The sequence below is a fragment of the Microcebus murinus genome, chromosome 2 (assembly GCF_040939455.1).
Source record: "Microcebus murinus isolate Inina chromosome 2, M.murinus_Inina_mat1.0, whole genome shotgun sequence".
NCBI classification, from domain to species: domain Eukaryota; kingdom Metazoa; phylum Chordata; class Mammalia; order Primates; family Cheirogaleidae; genus Microcebus; species Microcebus murinus.
In genome coordinates this window covers 87802501-87821829 of record NC_134105.1, presented here as the reverse complement: position 1 = coordinate 87821829, position 19329 = coordinate 87802501, and the positions used below count along the sequence as shown (strand labels likewise).

At 36.3% G+C, this 19329-nt stretch overlaps 1 protein-coding gene across 1 annotated transcript in view; it reads right to left on the bottom strand.

Moving 5' to 3' along the window:
• The window catches only part of STXBP3 (syntaxin binding protein 3), a 59513-nt gene that overhangs the window by 4355 nt on the left and 35829 nt on the right, over positions 1-19329 (bottom strand). The window contains exons 9-17 of the mRNA XM_012751649.3: positions 19306-19329; positions 13750-13845; positions 13558-13615; positions 10452-10517; positions 9616-9696; positions 8444-8582; positions 8048-8154; positions 7289-7381; positions 4968-5053 (exon numbers count right to left, since the gene is read on the bottom strand). The exon at positions 19306-19329 is cut by the window's right edge and continues 101 nt beyond it. Coding sequence (XP_012607103.1) covers positions 4968-5053; positions 7289-7381; positions 8048-8154; positions 8444-8582; positions 9616-9696; positions 10452-10517; positions 13558-13615; positions 13750-13845; positions 19306-19329 — 750 coding nt within the window. The remainder of the gene's footprint in view (positions 1-4967; positions 5054-7288; positions 7382-8047; positions 8155-8443; positions 8583-9615; positions 9697-10451; positions 10518-13557; positions 13616-13749; positions 13846-19305) is intronic.

Sequence of the window (19329 nt, the reverse complement as noted above, 5' to 3'; positions counted from 1 at the left end):
GCTAAGACCCTGCCGAAGTCAGGATACCCTTAAAGACAAAGAAGCTTCTTCTCTGATAACTGCAATCCACAGGTCTGCCTGATGAGAGTTTTAGGTGCTAATTACACTATCTTGAGGGTCTGAGTAACCTCAAGGTAGATATTAACAAATAACAGGAAAAAACTCTAATCTGACAAAAGCACATGCAAAACCTCTCTGAAGAGATCCACTCTCAACCCTGGCTAACTTCAGAATTCAAAATTACAAAATATCTAAGAAAATAACCATAAGTCTGCAGAAATAAAAGGCAGAATTAGACCCCAAAGAATGTAAGATATTGAAATTATTAAATACAGACTATAAATTATGGTAAAAATGATAAAGACAATAAAGTAGGATAGAAAGCATGACAAAGTAAGAAATAACAAAATGTTCTAGCATATTTAAAGAAATAAGTAGAACTTCTAAAATGGAAAAATAAAGTCACTGAAAATAGAAACTGAAATGATAGCTTATACAACAGATTAGACACAAGTTTAAGATAGAACTAAAGAATTAAAAACTAAATATGAAGAAAAATTTCCAGAACAAAACACAAACAGTAAAAGAAATAAAAAAACTTGAGAGATTAAAAGACGTCAAGACAGAATGAGATGTTCCAACAAAACTAAGACAACAGAAGTGGCAATATATGAAGAAATTATGTAAGATGTGAGTCTTGAGATTCAGGGAATATAAATGAACCCCAAGGAAAGAAATACAAACAAATCCTCAGGTAGACAGATGTACCATAGACAATGTACAGAATACAGAAGACAAAAAGCAGCCAGAGGAAAAAAGGCTGATAACCCACAAAGATATGACAAGACTGATCGAAAACATGCCTTACCCCAACCTTCCCAAGAGCTAACAGAACCACAGAAACAGCAGGATATTACCTAAAAGTATTGAGTGAACATGATTCTGCACCTAGAAATTCTTAGCTGGTTAAAGCTGTCATGTAAGAACAACGACTAAATGAAGATATTTTCATACAAAAATCCAATAGACCCACATTAAAAGCACTTCTAAAGGATGTACGGCAGAAAGAATGTAACTGAACCTACAAGAAACGAGTGGTAAGCAATTTAACTGGTTAACGTGCACAACAACTAAATTTAAAAAAATAATGCTGATCATTAATTAAGGGGGTAAAAATGATACAAGGTGAATAGAAATAAAATATTATGATGATATTTAAGGTGAATAAAAAAGTATTATGAAACATTTAGAGGTGTGTGTTTTGCATCAAGTTGGTCTAAGTTCTTGTGTTGTTCAAGAGGGCAGAAATACTAATTAATCTTAGACTTGTTGAGTCAAATATGTATAATAAATTTCTAAGGATAACTGCTATAAGAATACAAGTAGATGATATAACTTCCAAACCAGTACAAAAGGAAAAAAGAAAAGAAAAAATCCTCAGTACAAGAAAAGCACCTGAAAGACCCAAATACATGTAAGTGTACAAGAATGTTCACTGAGCATTGTTTGTAATGATGTCAGTTTTGACACAGCCTAAACCTCCATCATATAGAAAACAGATGAATAAATTGTTATATTCAAATAATTATATACCAACTAACAATGAAAATTTATGAATATATCAATCTGGGATAAATTTCACAAACATAATATAAGGAAAAGAAAAAAAGCAAGTTGCAGGACACATACAATATAATACAATTTATATTAAGTTTAAAAACAGGCCGGATGCAGTGGCTCATGCCTGTAATCCTAGTACTCTGGGAGGCCGAGGCAGGTCGATCGTTTGAGCTCAGGAGTTCGAGACCAGCCTGAGCAAGAGCGAGACCCCAGTCTCCACCAAAAAAATAGAAAAAATTAGCCGGACATGGTGACGCATGCCTGTAGTACCAGCTACTCGGGAGGCTGAGGCAGGAGGATTGCCTGAGCCCAGAAGTTTGAGGTTGCTGTGAGCTAGGCTGACACCACAGCACTCTACTCAAGGAAACAGAGTGAGACTCTGTCTCAAAAAAAAAACAAAAAACGTAACACAAAGTTGGGTGCAGTGACTCATGTCTATAATCCTAGCACTTTGGGAGGCTGAGGCGGGAGGATCGTTTGAGACCAGAAGTTAGAAACCAGCTGGAGCAAGAACAAGGGTCTCTATAAAAAACAGAAAAGTTAGCCGGTATAGTGGTACATGACTGGTGTAGTGGCACGTGCCTATAGTCCCAGCTACTTGGGAGGCTGAGGCAGGAGGACTGCTTGAGCCCAGGAATTTGAGGTTGCAGTGAGCTATGGTGATGCCATTATACTCTAGGCTCTAGGTTGAGAGATAAAGCAAGACCCTGTCTCAAAACAAAAACAAAAACCCAAAAATATAACATAGAGAGGACTTGTGGTCATGGTGGAATAAGGTGGTCAGGAGATTCCCCTCCAAAGAAACAAGTACATAGCTGGATGAAATTGTGGGAGAAAAGAAAACAGAATAAAATATTTCAGGTCAACTGGAAAGCAACCACAGGCAGACAACAAATTGAGAAGGATTTACTCTTGAATATCTGCTCACATATCAGGTAAGAATGGTAGTGGTGAATACGAACCTTCTAGCTGGGGCTGCATTTAACTCCACTACTTCCCCATTTCAGTCAAGAAAAATTATAGCTTTACTGAGTTGAGACTGGCTGTGAAAACCAGCAGCTTTTCTGCCGGTGGTGGAAGATTCAATTCAAGGTGAAGCAGCAACAAACTCCTCCAGCTTTGCTAGCTGTGGTCTCAATTTGGGCTGGGCAGCCAGTCACCCAGAAATCTAACGAGGAAATCCCAGAAGTGGAGAAGCTAAAGAAGGGAAGGACAAACTCTCTATATGTCATTAGCTGACTGCTAAACTGCATGTGCAGGGAAAACCTGAGAAGGTCCAGGGGGAAAAAATGAGTGGAAAAAAAAGGAGACCCGAGAACTGGCTACATTGGAATGCATTCCTTAACTCACACTCAGCTTGATCAACAGAGGATGGAAACTACAGGCTTCAAGTGTCTGAGATAACTAGCTCACCTCTGAACTACACAGACAGAGAGAGTCAACCACCAAGAGCCAACCTAAAAAATTAAAATTTAAAAAACTCAGCAAGGACATTAGTGGCGACACACAGCAAGAAAGATTTCATAGTTTAAATCCACAAAAGTTACTAAAGCAAAACAAAAACAAAAACAAACAAAACCCCAAAACAATTCAGAGTCGCAACAGTACATTATCTGAAAGGTCCAATTTTCAACCAAACATTAGTAGACATGCAAAGAAACAGGAAGGTGTGACCCACACTTTGGGGAAAAGCAGTCAGTAGAAATTGACCCTGAGTAGACCCAAATTTGGGGGACATCAAACCAGTTAAGTATGTGAACAAAAGTAAAATCCTAAGCTCTCTGCTGACTGAAAGGATCCCCACTTGGCCAAGGGAAACCTAAAAACTTGAGTTCCAAGCCATGATAGAATGGTCAGACACCTCTCATTATATCTCTTTTTTTGCTAACAGCCGTCAGGCATTTTTCTCTAAGAGCTCAACAGAAATACATCTCATGATCCAAACCAGTATTCTTTCCTGATAAGAGACCAGCAACCACAGAGTGGTTTTAATCAGTCTAGGGAGTATGCACAGAGAGGGTTTTCATATCCTCTGCTTCACCTTTTGACATCAGAGGGTTGCCATTTTCTGAATATGGACCCCATAAAGGGGCATAAAGCTTGACTGTGCATGCATATGTTCTCCTTTGATAAATATTCACGACTCCTCCCTACAGCTTGTTAAATATGTATATCCGGCCACCTCACTTAGCATAAATTCCTATTCCCATTGTTCCTCCCTAAAAGCAAGAGTTTCTGGCTTCTGGCTGGAGGCTCTGTTCCCCAGTCTGTCAGAATAGCCACCTACAGGCTGTAACCCTTTAAGAGAATTAAAGCTCTCCTTTCCAAATTTATGAATCTTGTCATTTTCTACGGTTAACAAATATGATGAAAAAAATGAAAAAGTAAAATATGCTAACAATAACTTAACTAATAGGGAATCTCAACAACAAATGGAAACTAAAAAAGAACCAAATGGACATTCTGAATGTGAAAATGACGACGACAAATAAAAAATTCACTAGATGTGCTCAACAGCACATTTGAGATGTCAGAATAATCAGTGAACCCAAATCTTCAGATTTGCTACCAAATCTGAAGAAAAATGAAAGAAAAGAGAATCTCAGTGAACCATGGAACAATATCAAACCCTCCAACTTATGTGTGATGGGAGTTTCAAAAGGAGTAGAGAGGGAAAAGGGCAAGCAGAAAAAAATTTGAAGAAATAATGCTTGAAAACTTGTCAGATTTGATGAAATTTAATTGCAGATCCAAGAAACTCAACAAACCCCAGGTAAAATAAGCACAAAGAGAACTAAACCTAGACACAACATAATTAAACTTCTGAAAGCCAAAGACCAGGAGAAAATCCTGCAAAACACAACTTAAGACATTGTTTAGGATACAAATATGTGTATAAAAAGTATAAAAATATATAGGTGATAAACACCAAATTCAGGATAGAAAAGAAAGGGAGAGTAATAAAATCATAGAGTGATACAGGAAACTGGAATTGTATTTATAATGATAAGCTGGGCACTGAGTATAATATAAGGGTATGTGTTATAATATTTTCTGTACCTTTTTGAATGTTTCAAATATTTCTTCACAAAAAGGATTAAGACCTCTGCTATGTGAAGAAGAAAGACATTTGGGGGAAGGCCATTTAGGTTCATGAAAATATTTTTATAATAAAGTATGTCTTTATATTGCTTATCTAGACTCATTTAACACAGGTTAAAGAAAAATTATGTGACTATATGCTTCAAAAAGAACTGCCAAATATAAGAGTGCCTGTGTACCATTTTCCATTATTAGTCTGTAGTATCACACTGGAAATTCCACTGACTTTCACCTACAGGCTTTACCTTACAGCTCCTGAGCCATTCCATACTGCTGGACACTGGGAACGATATGGCCATTCTTTTGAATCTAATCTATTATCAATGGCATCCTAGGGAAGAAAAGAGGTAAAACCATCAAGAAAATGTTATAAATTCCAGGACTTTTTTGGTTTAGTTTGTTTTGATAAAAACCAAAACTTGCATTTGGAATTAAGGAACATTAAAGATATAAAAATATTTAATATAAGATTAGCCTTTTCTTTGAAACTCACAAATCTTACTTCCTTCAAAAAGCAATGCTGATCATTTACTTACTTATTAAACCAGTATGTATTGCATGCCTTCCTTTCTTCATCTGGAGGGTCCCTACATTAGTATGGGGATGCAGGCACCTTGTAAGTGACTTTACCGGTAGCTATGCAGTACCAGGGGTCTTAAACACCATCCCAGTCTTGACATTCCTCCAAGGCTTTGCCCTTCAGAGCAGTGACTTTAAAACAGGATGTGCAAACCTAGTCTAGGAGTACTCAGGACAATTCAATGGGATGTGAGGAATTTTCATTTTATTTTTAAACAATTTTTCCTTTTTTGTGTTATATTTTATAATATACTTATGTGTATGAATATATTGCACATATAGATTATGTTTTATTGGTATAGTAATATGTAATTTATAAATAAATAGGTTTATGCTCACATTTTTTATGGTTGGGTGTGCATGACTAAAAATATTTGGAAACTACTGCTTTACAGCATAGTAAAGCATAGTATACTGCTTTATACCATAGTACAAGTGGTATTAACAAGTAGACACAAGAAGTGGGCACAAAGTACTCAGTAGTCCAAAATATTTCAATAAGAATGCAAGAAGGGTAGAAACCAAGTTTCAGGAGAAACTGCCATTGATCCAAATGTTTATTTTTGTCTTGTTTTTTGAGATAGAGTCTCGCTCTGTTACACAGGGTAGAGTGCAGTGATGCAATCATAGCTCACTGCAGCTTCAAACTCCTGGGCTCAAGTGATATTCCTACCTCAACCTCCTGAGTAAGTTGGGACTACATGCGTGTGCTACCACGCCAAGCTAATTTTTAAATTTTTTTGTAGAAATGGGGTCTTGCTATGTTACCCAGGATTGTCTTAAACTGCTGGCCTCAAGCGATCCTCCTCCTCTTGCCTCCCAGAATGCTGAGATTATAGGTTTATAGATGTATAGATTATACATCATCATTGTGGGAAAGGGAAAAAAACTTTGTTGCAAAAAGTGAAGTCTAAATTCTTTATACTTTTCATGCACATTTAAACGTGTGAATGGCATAAAATTAGCCAAGCAAAACAGAAAAATCATAGTAATACATTTGACCAAATTAGCTCCCAAAGAAAAGTAGAACTTGGGGTTTAAGTCAAAGGAAAATTGGAATAAATGGAACTATATGATTATGATTAAAGAACCAGTGTCATGATTTTATTAGCTCACACAGCAATTTTTAATTAGCTCATTTTGTAATTTCCTGTAACTGAATATTATTTTCTAAATGCAAACAGTACTAAAGACATTATTCAACTGTTAGATCTAATAGCAAACTATAATAAGGCTTACATTTTAATCACAAACACATTTCCAAGAATACTGGCATCTAACAATGTTATTTTGAACTTTCATTCAAACAAATTATATATATTTATGCTACATTATAGTTATGTAAAATAATAGCAGTGTTTTTCAAAAAGCATATGTGTGCTTATTTTTATTTATATATTTTGAGACAGTGGTGAGTTTGTCTGAGGTCTTCAAGAAAAGAATCTTCAAGAGATTCTTCTTCTTTGACCCTACATATGGCTTTTTTTGGTGAAGTTTCCAAACACTGCAGAAAATTCCTTTCCCACAGATATGCTCAAACTGACACATAAACACAGAAAGATTAAAGAACACACTAACAGAGGGCACTCGAGTACAAGAAAAAATTTAAGGCCAGGCCTAGTGGTTTACGCTGTCTATAATCCTAGCACTCTGGGAAGCAGAGGTGGGAGGATCACTTGAGCTCAGGAGTTTAAGACCACCCTGAGCAATAGTGAAACCCCATCTCTACCAAAAAATAGAAAAATTAGCTGGGCATGGTGGCACATGTTTATAGTCTTAGTGGCTCAGGAGGCTGAGGCAAAAGGATCACGTGAGCCTAGAAGCTTGAGGTTGCAGTGAACTATGATGCTACAGTACTCTAACCCAGGCAACAGTGAGAGGTAGTAGGGAAGAAGGGAAGAATGGAGGTAGGGAGGAAGGAAGGGAGGAAGGGAGAAAGGAAGGGAGGAAAGGAGGGAGGGAGGAGGAAGAATTGAATCATTTTTACCTCCATAATATCTTTGATAAAAGGCGTCCATCGAGAGAGCTGAAAAGTTTCTTCTGTGGACCGATCCTTTCGTGTTGGTTTGCCTTGTTGAGACTAATATAATCAGAGGAAAAAATTAAAAACCAGTAATTTTATTCAGTAACATAATACTTGGTTTCCTAACAAAGATATTTAATTTACCAGTAAGTACTACTCTATGGTATTTGACTAAAACTAAGAGTGGAAATGACTACTTAAAAAAATCCGAATAGGTGTAGTCACATAACATCACTCAACAGTATTTTGTGCTTTATTGTTAAAATTTATAACTGTATCAGAAACAGTTTATTCAAATAACCGTATTATGAAACTTGATGGGAAAGAGTGAGATTCTAAATAGAGTTCTTCCAAATTTGACTTTGAGCCTAAATCCTTTTAAGCAAGAAAATATATAATTATGTTCTGTACCATATTATAGTTAAAGGTTAAATGTTTAATTAAACATGACAATTGCTACAAATGAACCATAAAGAGAAAAGCATAAGTATTAAATTACAACAGAAGCTTTAAAATACAAATTTACCAGAAAAGTATATTTGCTCAAATTGTTCACATGTGGAAAAGTCAAGAAAATGAAATTTTTAATTTGCTTACTTAATCAAAAGCTATAGAGTGAAGCTAAAAAGACTGTCCACATGGATTCCCATATAAAAAACATAGTTAATGCAAACAACCACACATGTATATATATAAGTATTTACACAATATAAAATTTCTTACTTGGGGAACAATGGGAACACCAAGGTAACTCCAGTTACGAATCATGTCACTCTCATTTTCTATCTTTACATTCTGGATCAACCTGTCCAAATTTTCTTCTGTAGTTCCTTATGTAAGTAAAAATATGAGTGCACAATCACATAATTGCTATATCAATCATTTCTAGCTTTTAGGTAGTACCCATGAATACAGATTTTAAATAAAAAGCAGTCAAATTATATCCTCTATAATCTTCTCTCAATTTCTTGTTTTACTTTTTATTTATCTTAACCAGCTTCAGCTACTACTTGAGTTTTCAAAGATTATCTTATGATCAATAGTAAGACACTTATTAAAAAACGATTTTACAGCTGAGTATTTTAATGCATTCATAAAGATAAACAAAACTTCCATTACCATTAATACTGAAGATATAAAGTAGGATTGCTCTTATTTTATCACAATTATCATGATTTTTGTTGAGTAGAACTGGAAGGAGTACTCGCATAAAGTCTTTCACCTTCTGTCCTTCTGCATCAATTCCAAGTGCCAAGTCCTTAATGAAAATAACATGTAGTCAGTGGTCTATAATCCAAATTCATTTTTTAGTTAAAAATATCTACTATTAAATCTTGTCAAGTTTTAATGGAACACTGATGACATTTCACAGGAAATGTGAACACTACTTGTAAAGTAATGGTTGTACAAAATGCAAAAAGTCAAAAAATAAATCATAGAAGATTAAAGTCATTAATTTAAACCTATCTGATATGGTAGCCCCTAGCAACATGTAGCTATTGAGCATTTGAAATGTGATCAATCTGAATTAAGATGTGCTATAGGTATAAAATACCAGATTTTGAAGACTTGATGTGAAGAATGTAAATTATCTCATTAATAAATTTTTATATTGGTTATATGTTGAAAATATTTTAAAGACATCGGGTTACATCGAATTTTTTCTATGTCATCTAGGCTGGACACAAACTCCTGGGCTCAAGCGATCCTACTACCTCAGCCTCCCAAGTAGGTAGAACGACACAGACACAGACACACACACACACACACCACTGTGTCCAGCTTAATATTAAAATTAATTGCATATCTTTCTTTTTACCTTTTAACATGGCTACTAAAATATTTAAAATTACATTCAGCTTGTATTCTATTTCTATTAGAGGGCAACAATCTAAACAGTTGAGGTATGATACAAAAGCCTCTTAAAACAAGTAAAATGTGCCTTTGCAGTATTCTGCAGGACGCTACATTAAATGCTCCACCCACTGAGAAAGTCCTGCCAACAAGGCTACCCTGAAATAATGTTCTAAAAACTTAAATCACCCCATTCATCCAAAAATGCATGATCACAGATTAGGAGAGACTGCTTACACTAAGATACTGTATAGCTACTTATTAATGTTGGTGGACAACAATATATTAAATATTGCCTAGGTGGGTCCCCAGGAAAGAGAGAGTCAGTGATTCTATTAAAAAAAAATCAACCATATACCAAGCAAAATGTTGGGTTTTTAACTTAAAAGTTCACTTGGAAATCTATTATGAACATAGGCATTTCTGACTGCACATACCTGTTCAGTTTTGCAGAGCTTTTCTATATTAAGCTTGAATTTATTCATGCAATCTTCTGCTAAATTAAGATGGACAACTTGCTGAAAAACAAAAGAAATCAATCATTCGAAACATTTTACCTCCTTTTGTGCAACTGGTGATATTAAACTTTTGAGACAGGCCTGAAGGAAGTATGCCCTTGGGTGAAAGAAGGTAGCATGCAAGCGAGAGAACAGTTTAAGAAAGGAAGTGAGAATGTGATCTGCAGGGGACAATCAACAGACAGCAAAAATAGAATGGAAGTGTTGAATGTGTGTTGAGTGTGAGAGTAAAGAAAAATAAAGTGAGGAAAAAAGTAAAGTCTTTGAATTTTATCAGGAGAAGTTTCAATTTATATTATCGATTCCTGACTAGGGTGCAACATGACAAAAATATGTAAAAATTATTCTGACAGTATTCATGAGGACGGGAATAACAAAAAAACAATTTACCTGATTAAACAGCTTAAATGCTCTTAAGTCTACTAATATAATATATAACATTTAAAGAAACATGTAGAATAACAGGCACCTGCCAATTCAGTGTTTAATTTTCTTATAAGGTTGGTAAGTATTACAGTTATTCTGTTAGATTGTTCAAGACAAAGATATAAAAAGGTTTAAGCTAAATTTGGATAAATCTAGGTGACATATGTAGAGAAGTTATAAGGAAGCTTAGATATTTGGGATATTTCTCAGACCAAGACTAATGCTTTAGAGGACAACTAACACCAAATGTTCCATAAAACTCACTGCTAAACCCAACTACAGAACTGGATAGACCAATAATAAAGTATCTCATATATAACACTGCTTACCTTAGTAATCTGTTTACGGAAATGGGGCATCTTTTTCATCAGTTGGGCAAGAGCACTAAGTGATGTCTAGGAAAAATCAAACATTTTTTAGACAACCCTGTGATTCAGTTATTCTATATTATAACTTTTAAATCCTTGTACTTTAAATATTACCAAATCTAATGAATTTACTAAATATTTGGCAAATTTTAAGAATTAATTCAGGTGGCTTCTAGTTTTAGTCACAATAAAGTAGCTGATATTAAAATTACTCTCCCTCCATAAACAAAAAATAAAATTGGACAATTAAAAAAAAACAGTTTTTTGGCCGGGCGCGGTGGCTCACGCCTGTAATCCTAGCACTCTGGGAGGCCGAGGCGGGTGGATTGCTCAAGGTCAGGAGTTCAAAACCAGCCTGAGCGAGACCTCGTCTCTACCATAAAAATAGAAAGAAATTAATTGGCCAACTAATATATATAATATAAAAATCAGCCGGGCATGGTGGCTCGTGCCTGTAGTCCCAGCTACTTGGGAGGCTGAGGCAGGAGGATTGCTTGAGCCCAGGAGTTTGAGGTTGCTGTGAGCTAGGCTGACGCCATGGCACTCACTCTAGCCTAGGCAAGAAAGCGAGACTCTGTCTCAAAAAAAAACAAAAAAAAAAAAAAACAGTTTTTAAGCAATGAATAAAAAAATAGCTTGTAGCTTAGAGACATCTGAGTGAACCAAAGCACAGATCCTGTCTTTTGTTTTCCAAAATCACACTGAAAGGATGTAGAATTCAAGTAGAAAGCAATTATCTCTCTGGACAAACAAAAAAAGAGATCAGAGTTTGGGGCTGCTGAGGTAGATGGGGAAAAGGGAGCTAAAGAGAAAGGAGCCAGCCAAAACATAACCCAAAAATGTGTAGAGGGGCTCTTCTTTGACCTCTAAATTGCATACAAATAGGGCATAACTCTCAAAGGCCTAGTAGAAAACAACTTCTGGGTGGCTAAATGTTGGACAGAGATTTCAGAGGAGTCTGAGTGCTATGAAAATGCTAGTATCCTCAGATCCACACAAAGTAAAGAGACCTACGTGAACATCCCAGACATAGTTGTAAGTATATTTTACTTTTGCACAAGGTACTAGAACTATGCTTTAGATTAAGTGCAAAAGTGAAATACACTCACCGTAACATCACCTAACATAAAGTCTCAACAGAATTAAGGTTCTTCCTGAGTAATTTAACTGTCTTACAGAACAAAACTCAACATTCTCTGTAGAGAGAATACCATCCAGAGCCTCTGCACTGTATCATCCACAATGTTTACATACAATAAAAAATTAATACTGGCCGGGCGCGGTGGCTCACGCCTGTAATCCTAGCACTTTGGGAGGCCGAGGCGGGCGGATTGCTCAAGGTCAGGAGTTCGAAACCAGCCTGAGCGAGACCCCGTCTCTACCAAAAATAGAAATAAATTAATTGACCAACTAAAAATATATATATACAAAAAATTAGCCGGGCATAGTGGTGCATGCCTGTAGTCCCAGCTACTCGGGAGGCTGAGGCAGTAGGATCGCTGAGCCCTGGAGATTGAGGTTGCTGTGAGCCAGGCTGACGCCACGGCACTCACTCTAGCCTGGGCAACAAAGTGAGACTCTGTCTCAAAAAAAAAAAAAAGAAAAAAAAAAATTAATAGATGAAACAGGAAAGTGATTGATATTCAAGTCATAAAACAGTCAATAAATGTAGACCCAAAATAAGAAATAAGTTTTAGTGTTTGATGGCATAATAGGGTGACTATAGTTAACAACAATATATTGTATACTTCAAATAGCTAGCAAAGGAGATTTTTTGGGAACCTAACATAAAGAAACAATACATGTTCGAGGTGACGGATATCCTAATTACCCTGATTTGGTTATTACACATTGTATGCAAGTATCAAAGTATCACATGTACTCTATAAATATGTACAATTTATGGATCAATAAAGAGATTTAAAAAAATAATACCTCCAAATGTAAAAACATCCAAAAAAAAAACCCCACAAAAAAGCAGACCCAAGATGAATGATCCGCATGTTGGAATTGACAAGGACTTCAAAGTAACATATTTGTGTTAAAGAAAACAGAGGAAAAGATGGTCTACTCGGAACAAAAGATGGAATATTTCAGCCAGGCGTGGTGGTTCATGCCTGTAATCCTATCAGTTTGGGAAGCTGAGGCAGGAGGATCACTTGAGGCCAGGAGTTAGAGACCAGCCTGAGCAAGAGCAAGACCTGTCTCTATTAAAAAATAGAAAAATTAGCCAGGCATGGTGATACACACATATAGTCACAACTATTAGGGAGGCTGAGGCAGGGGGATCACTTGAGCCCAGGAGTTTGAGGCTGCAGTGAGCTATGATGATACCACTGTAGTCTAGGCTGGGCAACAGAGCAAGAGACCCTGTGACCCCCCAAAAAAGAACTACTAAAATATGCAAAATCGGTAAATCTCAAAAATACAATGTTGAGTGAAAGAAGCTATATAAAATAGAGCACATACTATATCATTTACTATTACATTTATACTATTTCATTTATTTACTATTTCATTTATATTATTTCATTTACTATTTCATTTATACATACTATTTCATTTATACGAAGTTCAAGAACAGGCAAGACTAATCTATGGTGATAAAAATTAGAATAGAGCTTACCTCTGATATGGTGGCTATTGACTAGGAAAAGGCAAGAGGGAATATTGTGGAATGATGGAAATGTTCTGTATCTTGATTTAGGTGGTAGTTCCACAGGTGTATAAAGAGTTATACACTTAAGATTTGTGTGATTTTACTTATATAAATTATAATTCAATATAAAAATCCCAACACCACCACACTGAAGAAATTGACTAAATGGCCTTTTAAAAATCAACTTTTCTTCTCATCCCAACTTGAAATGGCTAAAAATAAACTTTTGTGAAGTAAGACAGACAAAATGTTGCTAACTACTGAAACTAGGTAATGGGTATTGGAGAGTTCATTTTCTCTACTTTTAGAACCTGCTCAAAATAAAAGTTAAATAAACAAAATAAAAATGTTACACAAACTTTAAATTTTACCTTCATCATTATTTTGAAAGTTAAGCAAGACTCTTACCTTTCCTTCTGTTGCTTTCTTTGTTGATGAAATTTCCTTCATAAGCTTGGGAATTTCCCTGTCAAATTGTGAGAGAATTCTTTAAATTTCTAAGGTGTAATTCTTTACAGAACTAGTTTAAGGTTACAGAATGTACTATCACATATTTAGTTCTAAAAAATATGGGATGAAAATTAAAATGGGTTCACATACTCTAACACTACAGCAATATGCCGATGTCGAATTCTGACCCAGAGGTCATCATCTTCTTCAAGGATTGCCTCCTTTTCTTTTCCATCTGTTTTATATCTACAAGTAGACAAAAACATAAAACTTTTGGAATTTTTTCCTTTCAAAAGCAGAAGAAATATTTTTACAAACAATAATTTTAAAACACAGCTCACAAAACTGAAAAGTACATAAACTCAATCCACTATTTTAGGGGTATAATGAATACCTACTCAAAACTAAGGCACATTGCTATTCTTACATTAAAAATTGAAGTGCTCCAGCCTGAGCAACATAGCAAGACTTCATCTCTACAGAAAATAGAAAAATTAGCTGGGCACGCCAGTAGTCCTAATTACTCAGGAGGCTGAGGCAAGGAGGCAGGAGGATCACTCGAGCCTGGGAGTTTGAGGTGGCAGTGAGTTATGACAACATCATTGCACTGAAGCCTGGAAACCCGGGCAACAGAGTGAGATTCCGGCTAAAAAAAAAAAAATCAGTGTTATGCCTACCAAGACATTTTTACTTTCAAATATTAGATTTAGCTGTCATTACTATAAAATTTTAGCTTGGCAAAATGGTATCTTATGAAGCAAAATTTTAATGTTCTATAATATAATCAGCTTTATGAACAAGACTTAATATACTAATTTTTTTTTTTTTGAGACAGTCTCGCTCTGTTCCCCAGGCTAGAGTTTAGTGGCGTCAGCCCAGCTCACAGCAACCTCAAACTCCTGGGCTCAAGCAATCCTTCTGCCTCAGCCTCCCAAGTAGCTGGGACTACAGGCATGTGCCACTATGTCTGGTTAATTTTTTCTATATATATATTTTAGTTGGCCAATTAATTTCTTTCTATTTTTTTTTTGAGACAGAGTCCCGCTTTGTTGCCCAGGCTAGAGTGAGTGCCGTGGCGTCAGCCTAGCTCACAGCAACCTCAAACTCCTGGCTCAAGCAATCCTCCTGCCTCAGCCTCCCAAGTAGCTGGGACTACAGGCATTCGCCACCATGCCCGGCTAATTTTTTGTATATATTAGTTGGCCAATTAATTTCTTTCTATTTATAGTAGAGACGGGGTCTCGCTCTTGCTCAGGCTGGTTTCGAACTCCTGACCTCGAGCAATCCGCCCGCCTCGGCCTCCCAGAGAGCTAGGATTACAGGCGTGAGCCACCGCGCCCGGCCGTATTTTTTTTTTTTTTTTTTTTTAGTAGAGAAAGAGTCTCACTCTTGCTCGGCTGGTTTCGAACTCCTGACCTTGAGCGGTCTCCCTCCACTCACTGCGCCCCGCTGACTTAATATACTAACAATTTGTGTTCTAATTGCTTAAAACACTGGTTTGATGTGAAAACACTGGTTTGATGTGCTAACAACCCACAGCACAACTATCAAACATTTGTTAGAACAGAAATGTCGCCCCAATGTAGCCTATTAAATTTCTAAGAATGTAATGTTCTTTTTAGTGTTTCAGAATCAGTACCAAATTCAAAAACATATATCATGTTTATTTTTCCCCAATCCTATAACAACATCTCCTATAAAGTACTGAAACCGTCCTTGTAAAATCAATTGAAACCAAGGGTTGAAACTTTGATAGAGGCCTAAGTTTTTTTATTTTTATTTTTTTTTTTGAGACAGAGTCTCGCTTTAGAGTGCCATGGCATCAGCCTAGCTCACAGGAACCTCAATCTCCTGGGCTCAAGCGATCCTCCTGCCTCAGCCTCCCCAGTAGCTGGGACTACAGGCATGCACCACCATGCCCAGTTCGTTTTTTTCTATATATGTATTAGTTGGCCAGTTAAATTCTTTCTATTTATAGTAGAGACGGGGTCTTGCTCTTGCTCAGGATGGTTTCAAACTCCTGACCTTGAGCAATCTGCCCACCTCGGCCTCCCAGAGTGCTAGGATTACAGGCATGAGCCACCGTGCCCGGCCTAAGGCCTAAGTTTTATAAAATATAGCTATAGCTAAGAATTAACCAGCAATTGCCCCATAGCCTGCTTCCCTATAATTGCTTCAGGTTTAGAAGTCACACAGCTAGTGGTCACAAGATTTATAACTTCCCTTAATTGCTTCTGTAAGATAACACCTCTATTGTGAGAAACTCTCTCTAGATATTTTCCAGACCCCACATTCCAATGGGCCCTCTGATGCCAACCCAACAAGTGATCCATACTGCAGAACTGACTCAGTGCAAGAATGCAGTTTCTATATCACTATGATTTTACCCCTAATCCAAACCAATCTGAAATACCAATTCCCTAGCCCTCTGCCCGCCAAATCTTCAGGGAGGCAGATTTGAGATATTCCTCCAGTCTCCTCATTCAGCTGCCTATTAGCTCTTTTCTGCCCAGCAGGCAAAACAAACCTGATTGGGTGGTAACAGAATGGGAGAGGAAAGGAGAGAAAAACTAACAAACCACAAAAATTGTGATAGCTTTAATGAGTTCTACAGAAGTGATCAGAAATTTAAGGTTTTCATGAAACTATTCAAAAGGGGCTTCCTGGCTGGGGGGTGGCTCACACCTATAATCCCCGAGCTTTGGGAAGCCAAGGTGGAGGATCCCTTGAGGCCAGGAGTTTGAGACAAGCCTGAGCAACAAAGTGAGCTCCCACCTCTACAAAAAATGAAAAAAAAATTAGCCAGGTGTGGTAGTAGGTGCTTGCAGTCCTAGCTACTTGGGAGGCTAAGGCAGAAGGATCACCGGAGCCTACAAATTTGAAGCTGCAATGAGCTATGATCCCACCAATGCACTCTTGCCTGGGTGACAGAGTGAGACCCTGTTTCAAAACTAACTAAATAAATAAAACAGGCTTCCTGATTGCTTCTCCAAATGTACTTTCTCGCTTCTCTCTCTCTTTTTTTTTTTTTTTGAGACTTTTGAGACAGAGTCTCACTCTGTTTCCTGGGCTAGAGTGCTATGACATCAGCATAGCTCACAGCAACCTCAAATCCTTGGGCTCAAACGATCCTCCTGCCTCAGCCTCTTGAGCAGCTGGGCCTGCAGGCATGTGGCACCATGCCCGGCTAATTTATATATATATATATATATATATATATATATATATATATATATATATATATATTTATTTTCAGTTGTCCACCTAATTTCCATTTTTTTAGTAGAGACAGGGTCTCACTCTTGCTCAGGCTGGTCTCAAACTCCTGAGCTCAAACGATCCTCCCGCCTCAGCCTCCTCTCTTTTCTCTTTTTATTCAGATATCCTCCTTCCATCTGTGGAGTTAGGGAAGACACTATCATCCTAGGAACAGTTAATTTCCTGAGCCAAGTTTAGGAAGGACTACATTGAGTTTCCCTAGGTCTGGACTGCAAATAATACATGTAGCCTTCTGCTATATAAATATAATCATTTCTATAAATCCCAAAATTACATTTCCCACTATAAAACCATCCACATGTGTGGTCATTTTTTTTTGTTGTTGTTATGAAATTTTAGAAAGAACATCTGTGTGGTCTTAAATATAGATGTCCAAAGCTAGAATGGCTATATTCAATGACAAGGCTATACAAGAATGGAAGCCCTTTTATCATTTAAAATGTTACTTTGTTTTTACACAATACCTTTGACTTTTAAATGATTTGTAAACAAAGATTATAGTAGCAATCCTCAAAGAGGATGGTAATACCATTTTAAAATTAGCTTTAAAAGGTCACTAAGACGAAAAATTGAATCTGGATACTTAGAATTTCCTGCTTAGTATTATGTCAAAAATTGTGATGGAGCACAAACAAACCACAGGGATGTTCCCAACTAAGTCTCATCTCTGGACTTTTTTGATTCAGGGAAAAGAGAGTGTAGCTGGATGGGAGTTTTTTGTTTTCTATTTTTTTTAAATGTCTCTTACTCTTAAAAAATTAAACCTTGTTTTGCTTGCCAACAAACCTAGGGAGATATATAGTTTAAATACTAGGTTAGAAATGTTTAAAAGTTACATCTATAATTTGAAACCAAATCCTTTACTGTCCATCATTTCATAAATTCTAAATCTCTTGAGCAATATAAGTTTCGAGACCTAAAGGATAACAGAGGAAAATAGTATCTCTTCTGAATAAACTGCTTATAACAACTTCTATATTAGAAAAATAGCTATGTTGACTTCTGTTATCGAACACTAATACAATTAACAGAGAAAAACTCAGAAATCAAGATTTGTCCAGAATACAAATAAAAATACAAAATTATTTTAATATATAATTTAAGAAAAAACATTAAGTATCATAATCATCACAAGTGTCTGTATCTTCTTCATCTAATAAAACTACCAAATTAATTTAAAAATAAAATTTCAGAAAATTAACTTTCATTTTTATTACTGTACGCAAGCTGTAAATCTTAGCTAAGAAATACCAATTTGGATTTAGAAATCATATCAACTAACATATGTAATATGTGTATACATATGGGCATATCTATAAATGATAAAGAGTAAAAATGGTTTCTTTATAGAAAAGTTATTTCATTTTTCATTTATATTTTTGTTTAACATTATTATCATTTTGAGACAACAGTTTTGCTCTGTTGCCCAGGCTGGAGTGCAGTGGTGGCATCACAGTTCACGGCAACCTTGAACTCCTGGACTCTCCTGCCTTAGCTTCCCAAGGAGCTAGGACTACAGGTGCACACCACCATACTTGGCTAATTTTTTCTATTTTTTGTAGAGATGGGGTCTAACTATTGACCAGGCTTCTCTCAAACTCTTGGCCTCAAGTAATCCCCCCACCTCTGCCTCTGACATTACTTTTAAACTAAATATGCTTATATCAAGATTAAAAGAAAAATAAGCACCCAAATGGGAAATATGAACCTGTTCTTGACAGCCATTTTATTTAGTTTTCTCATGTCTTAATCTTTTTTTAATTAATTAATTAACTTTTTTTCAGCATATTATGGGGGTACAAATGTTAAGGTTACGTATATTGCCCTTGCCTCCCTCCCACCTCGAGTCACAGCTTCAAGCATGTCCATCCCCTAGTTGGTGCGCACTGCACTCATTATGTATGTATATGCCCATCCCCTTCCCCCTCACCTGCCCAACACCCCATAAATGTTATTCCTATATGTCCACTTAGGTGTTGATCAGCTAATACCAATTTGCTGGTGATCTAATCTTTTTATATACATTATATTGCTAAGACACATACACTTTGGGTATATGATTCAGAATAAATACAGCCTAACCATATTGAATATGGTTTCCACTTCAATAAATGTGACGGTGAGCCTGGTATTTATTTTTAAAATAAGTGAAAAGCCCAAATTCCACTTGTTTAAATGTAGTTCTGCTAGAGACATAGCTAAGGAAGCAAACACACCAAAAAAGGTCCAAAGCAATCAAATTACCTATCAACTTATAAAGTCAACATGTTTTTAAAAGATTATCATTATAGAAATAAAAGAAGGATACAGTCTGAATAAAAATGGTTACAGAGGTTTTCAAATCGCTAGTGCCTATATAAATCATTAAATGCTCATATCCTGCCCTGTTTGTATATGCCCTTTACATGCCCTTCAAGTTATACTTGCTTGTATGTATCATTCTCAATGGGT